This window comes from Lipophrys pholis, assembly GCF_963383615.2.
Source record: "Lipophrys pholis genome assembly, chromosome: 17".
In the NCBI taxonomy this organism is placed as follows: domain Eukaryota; kingdom Metazoa; phylum Chordata; class Actinopteri; order Blenniiformes; family Blenniidae; genus Lipophrys; species Lipophrys pholis.
The window spans coordinates 14,051,448-14,070,113 of record NC_137643.1 but is presented as its reverse complement, the minus strand read 5'-3'; the positions used below and the strand labels follow the sequence as shown (position 1 = coordinate 14,070,113).

Below are 18,666 nucleotides of genomic sequence, written 5' to 3'. Positions count from 1 at the left end.
CATTTTTTTTTAAATCCTCATACTTCACACATGCCCTCACTGGAGATTAAAACCAGGATTCTGCTTTGTCAGCCTTCATGGAACAACTTGCCATTGCACAGCAGACAGGCACCTTCTTTATCTCTTTTTAATCAAGCCTTAATTCTCACTTCTTTACCTTGTCTGTTAACACCTTGTATAGATGCTTCTTTCACACAAACCTGGGATCATTTATTAGAGACAGTGGTGCCCATAAAGACATCAAGGCCTGCCTTAGCAAAGCCAGAGGTGCCATCAGTCGACTCTGTAACATCTTGAAGTCCAAACAAAAGTAAAGATCAGGCTTTACACCAGCAATGTACGCCGCAGTAATGAAAGAGGATATGAGAAATGTTTATGTCTTTCACAACATCTGTCTCTATAAGATCTGCAATATCTACTGGGCCAACATTAACAAAAATGACAGCATGAATATGTCTCTTGAAATTAAAAATCGCAGGCTTTGATGGCTTGGTCATGTTGGATGACAGGATACCCAAAGTTGCCATGTGGTGGACTCCAACTGGAGGGAGGAAAAGAGGCCAAATACCTCCTGACAAAGGACTGTGATGAAAGAGCTGGAAGAGATGGCTCTATCATGGGCAAAGTGCCCGACCTCGACTGAATGAAGAGGTTGAGTGAGTGAGAGTGCTTATTTCATCTATTCTTTTCTTTGTAGTTGTTATTTTTAAGTATTTGTTTTTTTTTATTTTTAATTGAAGATTTTTATGGTATTTTCCTGCCTGCAGTTTAGATTGGATTTAGCCAGGACAGGTGTGCTTCAAAACACCTTAGATTTCACTTCTATCTTTGCACTTACATTTTATTTACTTTTCATTAAATCAGTTTAAACTTCATTATGAAGAATGTAAGACTTGAAAAAATTACCTGTCTAGAGTGTACCCTGCTTTGCATCACGGCAGCCGGATCAGCCTTCCCTAAGGAGCAGTGAGCAGCCACTGTGGGTGAAGGGCTTTGCTCATTGACCCAACTATTGGCAGTGGGATTCGAACCTCCAGGCTCAAGGTTGTAAGGCTCTAACCTCTAGGCCATAGCGGCACCTTTTTACAAAGTAGTGAAGTATTTTACAAGACAAAATGTACCCTCCAGCATACTGACCGTCCTCTGTAACCCCTCTTACCACTTTTTGCCACGTGCAAGCGAGTTCCATCCAGTGCCCAATCCTCTCTGGGCATCACTCACAACTTATTATTGACTTTGAAAATTGGATTATCAGAATATACATTGTTGTGTAAAATTGCCCCTCGGCGTGAGTGTGTGTGGTTGTCTTCGTTTGACAATATGTCCAGAGCGTAATATCCCTTCCCCCATTCTCTCGCTCACCTTATTTTCTACTGTAGTTTCCAGTGAAAAAATCTGAAAACATATCAGAACTTATCATAGTGGCCAAAATTATTACAGTTAGTCAGAGACTTTAATGAATTGTGTGAAAAAGCATTGAAACATCACAAGGTCCCTGTTATCACTGTGTAAACAAAGTTTCATGTTTTTTGCGGGTTTTGTCTTTTTTCACCCTCTTGTCATATGACAACCACACTTGGAAGGTTTATCCACATGTCAAGCTACTTGCAAATTCATGTTTCTGCACAAAATTGTCAGTTCATTTACAGATCCCATGAAACCACGATAGAATGACCAATGGTGCCATCCTCATTGTTAAAACACAAGGTTGTGGCAAAGCACAGGACCAAGGGGCGATAAAATACATCATGAGGAAGCAAGAACACCACACGGGCTGTATAAAATGAGGGTTAATTAAAACAGTTTTATGTAGACTCAATTGCAGCAATTTGTGAGGTCAGATAAGTCAAGTTTATCTGCAGAGCGCTTTTAACAAAACACCTTCATCACAAAGTGCTTCCAGCAGACAAAGGAGACAATATCACACACACACACACACACACACACACACACACACACACACACACACACACACACACACACACACACACACACACACACACACACACACACACACACACACACACACACACACACACACACACACACACACAAATAACTTAATCAGAGCAGCAAAATGGTCCGTGTGATAATATCTACAGGGGGAACATTAAATAACATTGCTGATGGAAATGCGTGCACTGGTGGTGTGTGTTTGTGTGTGTCTGACATTGGGGGGAGGGGTTAACACAAAGCAGAAATAATGACCGTCATTGCTATTACCATCATCATCACAGGCATGGCATTTCAAGAGCGCCATTATCATCATTATAACAGCTAATATTACTGATGATGAGGCTTTCATGGCCTCTTGTTGGCCCTGACTAAGGTATTGTCATGGAAACAGATGACAGAAAAGAGCATAGCTTTATTAAATTACTCTATTAAGCTATTCTGACCAAATAGGGCTTGATTGTTGCACTGTCTGAGTGGCGCACAGGAGTGGCAATGTGGAAAGTCCTGAGGTGAGGCATATGAGAGTCAGGGGCAGAGAGGAAGAGGCAGAAACAGATGAAAATAGCAGTTTATAGAATAAAAAGAGAGGGAGGAGAGAAAACACTGTCAGCACTGAGGGACATGTGATCGCAGAGAGTCACGGATCCACTGGCACAGAGTGTCCCGCTGATCAGCACAGAGGAATAGTGTGTAATGGCCAGAAACAATGACATTAATTCATCAACATAGACACAATAATATAGAAAATAGAGAAAGTCTTCAGTGCTAAGTCTTTAACACTAGTGCAGACAGTGTGCGTCACAACCATTGATCAAATCTATAATAGATCTTTTACAGCAGGCCCAAAATAATTTGCTGATAAATGAACTTCATCACCTTTTTTTTTTTAACATGTCTGCTTTTTTTCCCAAAGAGTTTTCTAAAATGATGAATTTAACAAAGCTCTGATACAATTTCTTTACATTGCTAACCCATTTAAAGAAAACATTTTTAAATAGTAAAAATCATCCACTGGTTTTATGCTCCTTACGATAAAAGTAACCATGTTTTAGGAAGTTCGATTGCAGAAAGAAAGCCTCCAGCTGTCTTAGGCCACATGCTCACACAGATGTTGTCATACGGGATTATTCAATGATTGATACTTTTGATTTCTTTAATTATGAAATATTGAATATTAGCACTCCATACAACAGACTTTTGGCCACACTGGTGTCGTGGTTAGCACCCTGGCCTCACAGCGAGTATATATGATCCAGGTCAAGGCCTTTCTGTGTGGAGTTTGCATGTTCTCCCTGTGCATACCTGGATTTTCTTTAAATACTGTGGCCCGAAAACATACATTCGTGGCTAACTGGTGACTCTGCATTTGCTTATAGTCAGATGGGATCGGCTCCAGCTACCTTAAGTTGGATAAAGTGGTATAGAAGATAAATGGATTGATGGATGAACAACACACCAGGTTTAAAGCAGAGCTTCATTAGAAACCTTTAAGTTTTCTTTTATTATAAGAGCTCCACTGTATTTTGAGATATTAACAAATCCATGCAGTAGCAATACTGTATGTAAAATACAGTATGTTCAGAAGCAAATTTGTACTTTAACCAACATGATAAAACTTTGTTAGCGCGGACAAACTTTAAAGGTAGACACAGGCATTGAGACATTTTCAGTGGGAACATTTTCGATGTCTTTTAGCTTGGTAACTCCTTTACGTTTCACCTATTGATCAATTCAGCACAAAATGCTTTGTATTATTAATATAATAAGTCATCACTGTATCCTCATAATTATACTAAATTTTCAAATAAATCTACTGGAAAGTGTCATCATGTTCATGTTGTGTGTTATGTAAATTCACTTCTTAATAAACATTTAATTTAAGCCAAATACAAGAATATTCCATATGAAGAGACAGACAAACATCAACAGTGAGATTCATGAGAGAGAGAATCAAACCACAAAGTACTGTTTAACATAGAAAAAGGACAACATAATTGTAATGTAGATCAATTTTTTTTTTAAAAATGTGATTGGCAGTGCCACTTTCTACAAGGCAATTCTGGTATGAACGTCTCTCAAAAATTTCCATCAATCAACCGACAATTTATATTAACAGGTAATCTGAGCCACCCATTGTATTGATTCTCATTATCCCAGACATAGTTTCAGAGACCGTGTACAAGATGTATATGTACACAAAGTCACAGTAGACTCTGCCTCAAGTGCATTTAGGACCCTTATATCACAGAACGGGTTTGTAAATATTCTGCAAGCTGTGGCTTAAACGGTGACAATTTATCTTTTCACAGTGTCAAATGGCACACATGTAACAACAGGTCAATTCTACCTTACAGATTTGTACTCAAACAACATTTAACTGTCGCTGAATTCGCGTGTAACAGAATAAAATATACGTGAGTCGTCCATATACACTAGATGTACGTGGGCTAGATATAGCTCTCCTGTTCCTCTTTCATAGGAAGAAAGGTTTGAGTACCAACATTCACTTCTTTCAAAACTGTTATCTCACTGGCTTCATTCCTCCCCGTTGGCTTCTCCTCTTTTTGCTCAGTTTCAGTCGTCACATCGCCCCCCTCTTTCGTTTCCGCCGCCATGTCTGCCTGTGAGAGCTTCGTGCAGCCAAGCTGGTTGCAGCAGTGTTTTGGGCTCTGGCTGTAGTCTTGGCTTTGTCCGTGGTGCTGGCTGCTGAAGAAGCTGCGGATGGTGTGTTTGGGCAGGCCCAGCTGAGCGGACAGTGTGTGGACTGCCTCCTCGTCCGGGTTGAGGCCTACGTCTTGGATGAAGCTCTGCAGGATCACCAGGGCGTCGCTGGACACGCTGAACCCTTCAGCTTGGACCTTGTCTTGACTTCCTGCCTCGTTATTATCTGCCTTTGAACAATCCCCACCTCTGCCATAGTCCTCGATTTTCATAGCGGGCCACTTCACAGACAGCTTCTCCTTGTCCTTGCCGTTCTTGCTGTCTCCATCAATGTCTCCTGTCGCTTCATTTCCCATATTTCCATCCCAAACCTGCTCACTGCTCTCGATGCTGTTATCCCTCACTCCCTCAGTGGAAACCCAGTCTGCTCTTCCACCTTCTACCCACTCCCTACCTTCCTCTTTCTCACTGCTGCTACTGCTTCTGCCCTGCAAACGAACTCTCAAATGCCCCCAGGTGCCCCCGACGTCTGACTCGGCTGGTGATGCGGCGCAGGGTTGCCGTGGAGACAGGTGAGGTCCTTTCTCAGGCTGCAGGGGTTGGTGGGGTTGAAGATGCTGTTGCTGTGGCACCGGGGAGTTGCGCTGGTACTGATGAGAGAAATTATACATCAGTGTAAGAAATAAAAAAACATGCCTTTGAATTTTTTATTACCAACAGAAGCTTATTTTCATAATGTTAACATGCATGTGATTGTGTTTAATTTTAATGGTTCCCCATTTTGTAAGTCAGCCTATACAGGACCATTTTAAGTGACTTGTTTTCTTTTTTGTTTACATGTTACCCTTTTTTACTTTTCCTTAATTCTAAATAAATATACTGGTTTCAGGGAATATACATCGGATAAGCTGTATGGTGGTTAGTAAACAACGGCATCCAAGGTTATTGTTCATAGAGCAGATGAGGATTTGAGCTTGCTTATGTGGTCTTTCGTCGTTTCTTGTCAAGTAATGCAACAATATGCTGGAGTATACTGTACACACAAACTATGGTATTCACATTTTCCCATATTAACTGTGAGTTTGTACAATTATCCACCCAATAATCCATGCACAAGCAATGGAAGTGAAAGAAAGATAGCTAATCAGCTTCATGGATCATTGCTTAATGTGGCAATCATCTTTTTTCTGACATATTTGGCATTTTACTGTCATTACTGTGCCGCTCTTCCATTGAATGCCCCAGAGATTTATTGGCATTTAGTGTGAATTAATTCCTATAAAATTTTCCATCATGTTTAGATTACTTTTCATACATCGCTTTAATACTAATGTCCCCTTAAGGCCCTATATTTTTTTTTATGTGTCTATAGCTTTAAGCATAGAAAGAGAAAATCCCTGTGCTCCATTTTTTTGGTCTGCAACACACTCTGCAGAGTTCATAACAGTGTCTGATAATCTTCTGTTTATCTTCCTCTTGTAGCCTCACCAGTGTATTGTCATTGCTGAGCAGCGTGAGCCTGTCCACACAGTGCTGCTGTGAAGTCATGTTGCTGCTCTCCTGTTCATAGATGGCGTCTCGTTCGGTCTGCGACAGGCTGAGGAAGCGGCGGATCATGCACAGGTTCTCCCACAGGGTCCGGTTTTCTGGACTGGGGTCCTCCTTCCAGCGCAGCAGCTCACAGAGCCAGCCCTAGAGCCGGTACGTACATACACAGTGCCAAGTTCTTCATTTGAAATTTAAACCCTTTTGTAAACACACATTCATGCCTATGAGCTCTTCATTAAAAAAAGAAAAAGAACTTTAGAAAGGGGACAATACTTGCAAAAGTGAATCTGCCATCAAGATTTTGGAGAATCTATGGATTCTGGGCACATTTAAAGAACTTCTAAACACAAACTGGTTGCTGTTCACTCTCAGCATATAAACGCACACAATAAATTCCAATGCATTTTACCGCCTAATCTGAAGATCATCATCAGATTTTGTTATTAGTTTGTACTGTTTGTGCATCACAAGGGAGGGAACTTGTGAGGGGCAGATAGAGGGAAAGCCAAGCTACTTTCAGATTTATGAACTGGAGCATGATTGCGTTTGCAAGCAGGGTGACACACACACACACACACACACACACACACACACACACACACACACACACACACACACACACACACACACCTGGCCGTAGACCAACTCTAGCACACAATGCCGTCCAGATGCACAGTGCAGATAGAAGGGAAAGATCCAACATGGTTCTGCCTGCCAAACACCCGGGTAATACGGGGGGGGGGGGGGGGGGGGGGGGGGGGGGGTATGGGGGAGTGGAGAGCGAGTGAGTGAGTGAAAGAGAGAGAAGGGATGGAAAAGCACGGGTAAAGAGCGCATGGAGGAAGTAAAGTAACAACGGAGGCCAGTGAATAGATAGAAAAAGGACCTCAGGGGTGTTGGACCACCTGTCTGTACTGGCATGACCGTTGAATGACCTCTAAACATCTTGATAATGAGAAGAGAGAAAGAGAGAACGAGAGAACGAGAGAGAGAGAGAGAGAGAGAGAGAGAGCGCGAGAGACGTTGCAAGTGAAAACAAAAAAGAAAGAAAGAAGGTAAAAATTGGAGCAATGCTAAAGAGGGAGAGAAAATGAGACAGCTAAAATCCTCCCATTCCATGAAGGGAAATTATCCTCAAAACAAAAGGCAATAACAAGCTTATGGGGCCGCCATAAAAATGAGAACAATAAACACTCAAATCATGCTTGTGTGTATATTTGTATTGGTACCATTGTGTGTCTATGTGCGCCTGTGCTCGTACAGTATGTCTGTGTGCACAAGTTCACAGTGTGCATGCGCGCATGTGTGTATGGCAACTATTAAAGCAATAATTTAGGACACAATAGCAGTCTGATGCACTGATGATAGTTCTCTGCAGAGTACAGCTGCTGGTTGATTATCTGGGCTTTCTTCCACACACTAACCATCCCTGCTTCAAACGAGGAGGTGGAATTATCATGAATGCTAAATTTGAGCATCAGATGAAGCAATAGATATGACCGAGTTGCAATATGCGCATATGCGTGTGTGCGCGTGCGTGCGTGCGTGCGTGCGTGCGTGCGTGCGTGCGTGCGTGCGTGCGTGCGTGCGTGTGTGTGTGTGTGTGTGTGTGTGTGTGTGTGTGTGTGTGTGTGTGTGTGTGTCTTTGGGTTTGGACATGCTCCACAGATTCACTCTTATAGACTCAAGCAAGTACCTGACTTTTGGAGGCTGCAACTTTTGCAAACAGAGCTTGAGACACCTTAGCTCTCTTCATTTCATGCTGAATCTCCTCATAGATGGAAGCACTGACATTGAGAACGCAGCTCTCAGTCTTGAATACTCTGTCCGCTGTAACCGGGGACAGCCTTGCCTAAAAAGACACAATCAAGATGTTTTTAAAAAAAAAAAAAAAGAATGTTTGACGTCAGTGTAAACAAGATTATTGGGGAATGGATGAATTTACAAACAACTGCAGGGACAACAAAAGTGTGCAGACTTTGTGAAGCCAGTGATGGATCGTTTATATTTCACATTAAGACAGCCTGCATTTCAAAACCAATGAAATGGAAAATACCCATTCCCAGTTTTAATCTTGTGTCAACGGGCCATTTGCACATTTATCTTTCGATCTGTGCCAGATAATTATCAGAAATAATAATATGGGAATATTTTCACATCAAATCTTCTGCCTTTGTCTCCCTGTAAAACGGTGTCAGATGTCTGATGACTCGATCAGGACTCCAGGGCGTTTCCCTAATCCTCCATTAAAAACAAATGCATATACAACTTCACAGCTGTGATCTTTTCAGCCACAATACAACCAAACTCCAGTACAAGTTTGAACTACTGTGTATACAGTACGCATATAGTGTGACTGCTTTCCAAAATAGGGTCAATCTAATATTGAACACTCCCCTTTTACATAGAAGTGCTTTTATTGAAAATACAACCAGTCAGTGGATGGATGAAACATTGAAGCTGCACAAAAAAAAAAAAAAGATTCCTGAGGTGCAGGTTTGATAATGTACTAAAATACAAAACTGAAAAGCAGAAATGAAATCTTAAGACTTTGTTGATAGTTAATGCTGTTTTGAGGTATGTGACGACTGTTATAAGATACGGGCACACACAGAATAGCTATTATTAGTAAAACCATGTTAGTCTGCATGGATACCCCGGCTTAATCATGGGCTATAACACAGATCATGATTCAACTTGTGTCAAGAAATTTAAGCCAAAAAACTCTAACTAACTCTACTTTGGGAGAAGCTTTATTTTTCAAACAGAAAGTTGACATTCAACCATTATATTCATCTTTTTCATCAAATTCGGCACCTTCAGTGATGAAAAGATTGAATTTAAATAGTCATCAGGAAAAATAATACTTCAGTAAAACACAGATACCTGAAAACCGCTTTTATAGTTGAATTATTCCACACATTGAAAACTTTAGGGTCTTTCTCTGACTGACCTGTGTGGATCTGGGTGGCGTGTTGTTGCAGCTCGGTATGAACCCAGTCAGACTCCTCTCCTTCTCCTCCTGGTAGATACGCTCCCTCTCTGCCTCGGGGAGCTGCAGGAAGCCTTGCATGGCCCTCAAGTTGACCAGCAGTGATTGAGATGCATGCTTCGGGTCCTCCTCCTTCCTCAGGATCTCTGAGAGCAAACCCTGGTTGGCGCACACGAACGAACATAATCACAGATAAATCTGATTAAGCATGATACAGTGTTAAACGAGACGAAATCAAAACTTCTTTATCCCACATTTGCAAAATTCCAATGTTGCAAGAGTCAGGTAGCAATAGATAATAAGGTGAAAATGATTAATAACACAAAGTAATAATGTAAAACATACTCAAGGATAAAACACTATTCATAAGAAAAAGATCCATAAAGGTGCAAAATAATGAATAAGAAAGGACCGAAGATTTGGAAGAGGACAGGTTTCCCTGCAGTTGTTTGCAGTCCAGCAGATTTTACATGGTTCTTCAGATCCAATGTTGTAGTTTTCTGGACTTTCTTGACTGAAGATATCATACAACTCAAACACAGTTTGCTAAATTATTTTGAAGAAGGTCCTCCATATCAAACTCTGGATCCAGTCCAGGCATCAAGAAAGAGCTAAGCTTGCCTATACAGCCAGCACAATTCTGCGTGTATCTCTCTCTAAACAGGAAAGCCTTCAAACACCACATGCAGATTGTCAGGCTTATTCCCTAAGAAGAAATCAGATTTTATACTTGCAGAGAAATGGCATACAAGGAAACAGCGTTCTTATTCAAATCATGGCCCATTGTTGGATCCACCCAGTAACAGCGCCTTCCAAGTAGATGGAAGCTTTATGTGAGCCGTCAAATGACAAATGTTTCCCTCACTTCTCGATGACATCTTGGCATTATGCCCAACTTGTATGGCGGAGCACCAGAGCACCTTAGCCTGAGCAGCGGGGGAAACATGGGGGTGGATAATAACTAACTCTGCTTATTGTGATGAAAATGATAATGATGGTAATAATAATAATAACAACGGGCTTAGCCTGTCCTTTGAGCCCCATTTCTGTGGGAGCAGTGGTGAATGTAAGATGATGGACACAGATAAAGTTCCATTTTAGTGTCAGTAAGAGATGGTAGTATAGAGATATGAACAAAAAATGAGGGAAAACCCATAGACAAAGAGAGATTAAAAGAAAAAGATGGATATGGGTTAGAGACTGAATCAATATAGGAGCCGCCAGAGTGAAAGGTGGCAAGATGGAAGGACAGTGAGGAACAGCAAGAGGTAGAGAGGGAGACAGGATTTCTCCAAGGGGTTGTGATTAGTTGGCTCAGCAGCTGCTTTAGCGCTGGCACAAGGTTTGTGGTGCAGGGAGCTGGCTCAAACACACATACACATACATACACACATGTACAGGGAGGGAGGGGGGCACTGCGGCAAAGGCCACGCTAATGTGCCAACCACCAAATACACTTATCACAAAGCACGCGCGCCACAACCACCATAACACGAGTAGACGCACAGGATCACCTCAGGCAGTTTTAAACACCTTTTGTTCCACCCTGGCCCGTCCTCCTGTCATACCTGGGTCCTGTTGAAGGCCACCCTTGCAAAGATGGCTTGTGAGATGCCCGCTCTCTTGAGCTCCTCCCTCACACAGTGGTAGATTTCGTTTGGCACGTCCGTTGGTCCCACAGAAGAGATGGCTGATGTTGGGTTTTGCAGCCCGGCTGCAGAGCCTCCCCCTGGGCCGCACTGTGCCTGCTGCGGGGCTTGGGAATCGGAGGCTTTAGGGAAGACCTTGGCAGGAGATCGGCCCGCAGGAGGATGGTTGAGATACTGCTGCGGCGATGACGGTAGACCTTGCCCAGCGAGCATGCGGCTAACAGCATATTGCTGGTTGAGGAATTGTGCCATCACGAGCTGCTGGTTGACCATTTGGGAGCTGAGGGGGTTTGTAACCAGGCCCGGCGGACACAGGCCAAGGGGTGGGCGACTACATAAGTTAGCTACAGCTCCATGCGGGAACATCAGGGTTGAGCTTTGGTCAGCCGAGCTCGCTGTGACGGGCTGTTGGGTGACAGGAATATGTGTGGACGGGTTGGAAAAGTTGTCAGTCTCTGAAAGAGAAGGAAAGCAAAGACAAATGTAGAATTATGAAGCCCTGAAATAAAAATAACATATGTCGCTGGTCATGATGTCTCCACATGAAAACCTTGAGCTCTGAGGAAATTGTGGACCGACACACAAATGCAAAAGCTAAATAATACACAAAAAAAGTAAGGAAATCTGCATTTAGTTGATTATCTTTAACTAATGTTTCTTTGTCGAAAATGTCAAACCTTATAGCTGAAATACCAAACCATCTCTGCAAGTTAAAATACTGTTTCTTTGCTGTTTGCTCCTTTTCGGTGTTATGTGGTGGATTGGATTATTGAAATCTGAAGAAACATTGGCAATTTAACAATTTCTTAATTTGACACACAGGAGCCTCGGGAGCATGTGGAGGAATCACTCAAATGCAACAACCTCATGGTGATCACCAGCTGGCTCAATCACTGCTGTGGGATGATTTCCCATTCTTCAACCCTTCAAACTCATCCCACATATGCTTAGTAGGCCAAGGTCAAAGCTGCGCTCCAGTCCTCTGGACTTGTGGTCTTTGATAGATTTTGGTCCCACACTGTGGAGATGAGGGATTGTGGTAGAATTTGATGTCAGTGTCCCTCTGTATCGAGACACATGTTTGGCATCACCAGGGGGCTCCCAGAAGCTCAAAACAAGAGACAACAGCAAAGAAACAGCAATTTTTTTAATGGATGCAACCCATATTTTGCATGTCAGCTGATGTCCCACAAATCCATGTTCCTTACAAATGTGACACCATTTAAGAGGAAATGATCAGGCTTTCAAATTGAAAGTGATTTATTGCATCACAACAAAGAAATTATCTACCACACACAAATTCCCTGACTTTTTGTGTAAATATCAGTTTGTAAGACAACAACTCAAACATTTTTTTGGATGTTTTGACAGATTTTTTTGGACAAAAAACAAACAAACCAAAAATGTATTTATTTCAGTTGTTAGTAACTGCATAAGTAATATATGTTAAATATAAAGTTAAATACATAAATTCACCATTAAATAATTAATTAAATGTGTCATTAATTCATTAAAATTGGAATTAAATATATAAATGTGTCATTAATTCATTAATATAACAAATAATTTAATATTATAATTTACTATTTAATAACATTTTTCATGGTCCAGTGTTGCACTGCTTCATGAATTTATTTTATCTGTCAAACTCGTCCATCAGAGTCAGTGGGTGGGGCTAATGCTGATCTATTTAAACCCATTGCTTTGGTCTGAAGAGTTTCGAAAACATGACGGCTACGTTACCGGAGGATCTGTATGAACTTTAAAAGTCTTTTCCTGAGATGAGCTGCCACAACAACAGCCTGTGACTAAGATTCACCCAGTGAACCACTAGAATGGTTTGACAGGTAAAATAAATTCATGATGCAGTGCAACACCGGATCATGAAATAATTAATTAAATAGTGAAATAATTTGATATGGTTTTTACATCAAATAAATTGGTATTTTAATGAATTAATGACACATTTATATATTTAATTCAAATTTTAATTAATTTTTGACATAATTAATTTTTTTTTTTAATGGCGTATATATTTATCTATTTCATTTGGGCACATTTAGTCCTCCAGACAGTGTACTTTAACTCCAAACGTTCTTGTGATTTCGCAGGAACTCTATTGGGATAAAGTCTGAACACTTGTTGTCCCCGTGAAAAAGTTTTTCTTTCTTGTTTTAAGTCATTCTCTGGCAGATTTTAAAGAATGATCATGTTGAATCACCCAGTTTCCACTGATCTTCAGCTGACAAACTGTCTCCCTGATATTATCCTGTTTGAAATTATTTCCCCAACTGATGAAATCATGCTGTTTGGGCCCTCTGGTAACAAAACACCAATTCATATTAGTTCAGTCGACTAAATCTTCACCCATTACATTTTGCGTGTGACAATAAAGGAACCAAGACCAACTCTAAACCTATGAGCTGTTTTTTAGTCTGCTGCTTTAACCTATTTGTGCTATAGCTAGATAGATAGATAGATAGATAGATAGATAGATAGATAGATAGATAGATAGATAGATAGATAGATAGATAGATAGATAGATAGATAGATAGATAGATAGATAGATAGATAGATAGATAGATAGATAGTACAGTCGATGTTCACATGTGTGATTGTAATCTCTTACCTTTGAAGCATTTGGACTTCTTGAAGTGTTTGTACCATCGACCAAACTCATGACACTTGGCAGCTGATACATTTGCATAGTAAGTGCTATTTACAATAGATGATATCATACTCTGAAACAGAGGAGAAAAGACAATAGAAATTCATTACATTTTCCAAGCTGCTGCTATGGGCGGCCTGGGTGTCTCAGCTGTTCACACATCTGATATTAATGAACTCAGATCTGTGTTATTAAAAAGACCCCCAGGTAAATAGGATAATAAAGACAGATGAGTGTGTGTGTGTGTGTGTGTGTGTGTGTGTGTGTGTGTGTGTGTGTGTGAGAGACTAGAGGTCAACTGAGACTACCCCCCCCATCTCTCTCTCTCACACACACACACCACACACACACACACACACACACACACACACACACACACACACACACACACACACACACACACACACACACGTTTTTTTCCCTGAAGACCATCCTGTGCAATCTTTACATCTGATTACACCTTTCATCTTCTCATATTTATTTTAATCTGCTACTCACAAACAAGAGAGGGGGGAGTTAAGGGAGTGATAGGAAAAGAGAGAGAGGTTGGGGAGGAAAGATGGGGGAGGAACGATTGGTTTGTATCAGATCTTAACATTTTAGAGAAGGAAGGAATTTGAAGTGAAGAGATAGTGAGGAGCTTCTTCTTTTTATCAAACTGTAGATGTCCTACGTACCCTCCAGCTAAATAACAGATAGACTAAGTTGATAATTATGAATATTCATAAAGAGGCCTTCCCCAAACACTGCATGATTAATGTAAATTATTTCTGCAGTTGTGTCTATATTTGCTTAATTAAGCACACAAGAATTGAGGACGATCTTAAATCCAGATTTGGGTGTTATTGCTGAATCAGTCCGGAGTGCAGAAAGAACTAAACAGCAAAGAGTGAGAGTGATGGACAGATAATCTGAGCGAGGGTGAGACGGTTCCTGAAGCAGGCAGACAGGCTGCCAGTCGGCAGAATCAAGATAGGCAGCGGCCCAGGCAGTATGCCTTTTAAAGAGATAGCATCTCTCCTTATCTGTTCCTCTCTCCTGCGCTCTGCCCCCGCACCTTATCTACTTCTGCATCTGGACTTCCTGCCTCACTATTGGACCACACGCTTGCTTTGTATCACGCGTCAAAGTAGGCGCAAGCACACACATAAAGGACATGCAAGGGCAAAGACGTAGCAAAAAATTCTAAACTCAAATCCAATTTGTCCGCTCTCTTTTTGGTGGTGTTCAATACCGCTTTGTGTTTACTGTGTGTGTGTGTGTGTGTGTGTGTGTGTGTGTGTGTGTGTGTGTGTGTGTGTGTGTGTGTGTGTGTGTGTGTGTGTGTGTGTGTGTGTGTGTGTGTGTGTGTGTGTGTGTGTGTGTGTGTGTGTGTGTGTGTGTGTAAGAGTGTGAAGTACCTGGGACAGTGGACACTCCTTGGCCAGAGAGCTCTGGTTCATGTCCTTGAGAAGCTCCTTCAGAGCGTTTCTCACTGTGGAGTGGCTCCACTGCTCGGCTGGTAGGTCTTCTAGTTTGGGACAGCTAGACAATGAGGACATGAGCAAATTTGAACTGTCATCCTTCAATATATTGCAGTGTAAGGATTATTCTGGCTGTTCTAAAAGATTTAATGACTTTGCATGATATTATCAAAGCTTCATTTACAGCACCGGTAAATTGTTGTCAAAGGATCAATTATGCTTTATGTGCAGAATAAACTGAACTTTATGAAAGATGATAGAACAAATATGCATTTTTCTCTGTTCTTATCAAAATCAATTCTGTAAGACTAACAATGAGCTAAACTGTTAATATTAATAATCACACTGTGACATGGACCTTAGTAACATATAGACACCCTGTATATACACTGAATACCATCATAAACAAACTGAACAGAACACACACTACATCTCCTTGCCCCTTATGCTAACCTTCACAACTAAGTGTCCCTCCTGCCATAATCTTAACCGTTTGCCTAATTTAACAAGCCACAAACAATACATCCATCCTTAAAAACAGAAGGGCCATGGACAAGTGTAGTGTGCTTCCAGATGACAGGTTACACAATAAGAGAAATACAAGAACACAAGTTATGTTCCCGTACCTTATGAGTACAACGCTTTGACATACAATCGTTCCCTGCAGACTCACTGTAAACTCAGCCGAAACAAGTACATGTCTCACCCTGATCCCGAGAAGGTGCTTCACCTAAAAACAAACAACCAATAACTGGGACCTCCATACGTGTCCCAGGCCAGTGGGAAATCAGGTTTAGGTGCTCACCAGTTCAGAAGAACAAGGCAACAAACAAACACTCACAAATCTAACCTGTGGGAGAACGCAAAAGACTTAAAAAAAATAAATAATAAAAAAAATCGAATGATCATCTCAGGTCTATCTCTCTTTAAAACAATAAATAGTTTTAACAGAAAAAAAAGTATTTTAAAATGTCAATTAATTGAGTAAACTGGTAGGATTTGATTTAACTGCTTAACTTTTGGGGTTGTGGGTTTTTGCATACTGTTTCATGATCGCATGTTTGTGACTTACGGGGACATTTGAACAAAGTAGAGCTTTAATTTCTGCTCATAATAACACCTGTGTTTCTTTAAATCTCAATGTCCTCTGCTTCAGTTCATGAGTATGTACTCTTACATATAACTTGGGCTCTTTTGATTTCACTCAGGCAGGGTAATTAACAGGCTGTAAGGTACACTGATAGCAGTAAGACGTTCTCTCTACCTGTGCAGCTGTATTTTAAGAGTGATGACATGGTGAACATCCTGCAGCATGTCGGCCACTGTTGCATCTGGAGCGTCTGTTACGCAGGAAAGAGGCACTGGGTTCCACCTGCCCACCTGAATCAGGCCTGAATAAGAACAAAATCTAAGTTAAGACGGGGGAATGCATTAAGATTTCCCCGTGAGGGAGGATGTGCGTGACGTGTACCTTTAGCTTGTGCAGCAGAGCTGTGTGAGTACCCCAGTGTCAGCAGGGCCATCTCTATTAGCTGGTTAAACAGCAGGTCTCTCTTTACCAAAACAAACTCAGCATGCTCTTCTCTCCTCTCTCCCTCTTGAGGGATTTCCTTGTGCTCCACAACACAGAACACTGGCAGCAGGCTCCCTGCAGACACAAATAATTCATAACACTGTGGGACCAGGGAATGGAGTCACAGGTGGTTCCCTATCCTAAAAAGCGATGATTATTTCATTATCATGTCACGTGTGATGCCGCTGTTGCACTGAATGGAGCTTGCAGTTGTCAAAACAATATAGTCTTATCTGTGCTAATGTGTGTGATATATCTCAATTATTGTGATGGTACGTAGGAAACATAATCAGATATTTTGAGTGCAGCTAAAATTATCTTTCAGAAAAATCATTCTTTATATTTTTTTATCAAACCCAAATACCTCTGATGTGCCTCACTGCAGTGGGTTTCTGAGCCAGGCAGGGGTTTTTACCCACAGGGCTCCCCTGCCTGCTCCTCTCCTGATTCGAAGGTCCCATCTCAAGTTGTTCCAGGCGAGCCAGCTTAGCAGGAGGGGGCCGAGGGTCTACAGCAAGGTCACTGCCCTCGGCATTCTTGATTCCATTACACAGCAGATCCATCTGGGGTCTCACACTAAACCAGACAGAGAAACCTAATTAAGCATAAAAAAAAAAAAAACTGCATAGGGTAATCCAACCGAAATGACTTATATCATCTTGATTGATCATTTCTCATGTTTATCAAACAAACATGGATTTCTAATATTAATGGTGTCCAGCAGTGATTTATAGTGATGTATTGGAAAGGTATGACGTGAAATGAAAGCAGAAAGAGAATGTTTTCAGGGTTTCGGGCTAATGCAAACCACTTTTAGCTGATCAAAACACCAATTATCAGAACTAATGTCTTTAATGTAATGGAGACAAATCAAAAAATAAAACATAAAATCTTTTAAGGGTGCTATTTTTGGAGTCTCTACAGAGAAAGATACCAAAGCTTGCACGATCAAAGTACTGGCACCAGCCGATAAATGCCATTTATGTGTACATGATTTGTGGACCCCAGAAGTCATGAAATACCGTTATATTTATACGGGCAGAGTTCATTTTACATTCATGGTTGTTCACTAGACCTTTGAAAATTTTATGTTTTCTTCAATACATTAGCATTGTTTGGTTTTAAAATGTGTCTCTCAATAAAACATATATTCAAAATAAATTTCACTTATTCATTTTTTCCCCCCCTCATGATTATTCCATCGAGCTGTCGTTAACACTGGTTTATCTAATCCAGGGTCGCTCTAGAGCGGCGAAGACAAGAGTTTACAGTCATGACATTAATTGCATGTTTTTTGTGGCACTGGGGGAAATGAGAGAAAACATAGGCACATTGAGAACATGCAAACTCTGCACAGAAGCCCACTAAAGCCTGAGAACAGAAAGTTTCCCCTTCATAAATCGCATCCTGCTTATGGATGTGACAAAGCAAAGAGATAATGATGCAGCTTGTAATGTGAAGATAAGGGACATCCTGCAATCCAGTTAAATTACTGCTTTATTTAGACTTTAAAATACATAAATTTTATGTAGTTTGGCTGTTCTACTGTTGAAATAACATTAGTCACTATGAGGGGAGGATACATTTTATCCCCTACCTAAATATAAATAATAAAGGGGGGGGGGGGGGGGGGGGGGGGGGGGTAAGACCAGAAGGGGCTTATCCCCCATCCCCCAGCTAAAGGCACTCTGCATGTTGGTATTTTGTTTCAATATTTTGTTTCCAAAGAATAGGACAGTAATTTAAAAAGTAACTTCTACAGTGGTGCCACAAGACTACATGTGCTCTTTAATTTATTAACCGAATACTATGATACAACCCAATGCCTGGTGTGTGGCAAGAGAGTGTTTACTTCTCTGTAGGGTAGACTAAATTTAAAAAGAAAAGCTACATTTGAAACCACAGATGCACTCAAATCTGAAGGAGATCCGTATCAGTATAGTCAATGACCTTCACGCAGATGCAGATATTTGGAAAAACCCTGTAAACCCAGCGAAAAGTCCGGTGCGCGTCACAGTGCTGCTCCCCATAATCAAGCTGCCATCCTCTCCGCGCGCGCCGCCGCGAGCCTCAGCCATTCACTTCATCTTCAGCGTCGAAACGAGCGCTAATTGTCCCACGTCCGATCCCGCTGAAGTTTGATGGAGGTGAAATCA

At 41.2% G+C, this 18,666-nt stretch overlaps 1 protein-coding gene across 1 annotated transcript; it reads right to left on the bottom strand.

Annotated features, from left to right (window-relative positions):
- Positions 1-3,435: 3,435 nt before the first annotated feature.
- Positions 3,436-18,490, bottom strand: satb1a (SATB homeobox 1a). Its single transcript, XM_080485510.1, has 11 exons — positions 18,461-18,490; positions 16,875-17,086; positions 16,409-16,585; positions 16,202-16,328; positions 14,875-14,998; positions 13,436-13,547; positions 10,726-11,261; positions 9,119-9,316; positions 7,862-8,017; positions 6,106-6,309; positions 3,436-5,267 (listed from the first exon to the last, which is right to left on the bottom strand). Exons 2-11 carry the CDS (start codon positions 17,071-17,073, stop codon positions 4,404-4,406), a joined length of 2,697 nt encoding a protein of 898 aa, XP_080341636.1. The 5' UTR covers positions 17,074-17,086; positions 18,461-18,490; the 3' UTR covers positions 3,436-4,403.
- Positions 18,491-18,666: the final 176 nt, after the last annotated feature.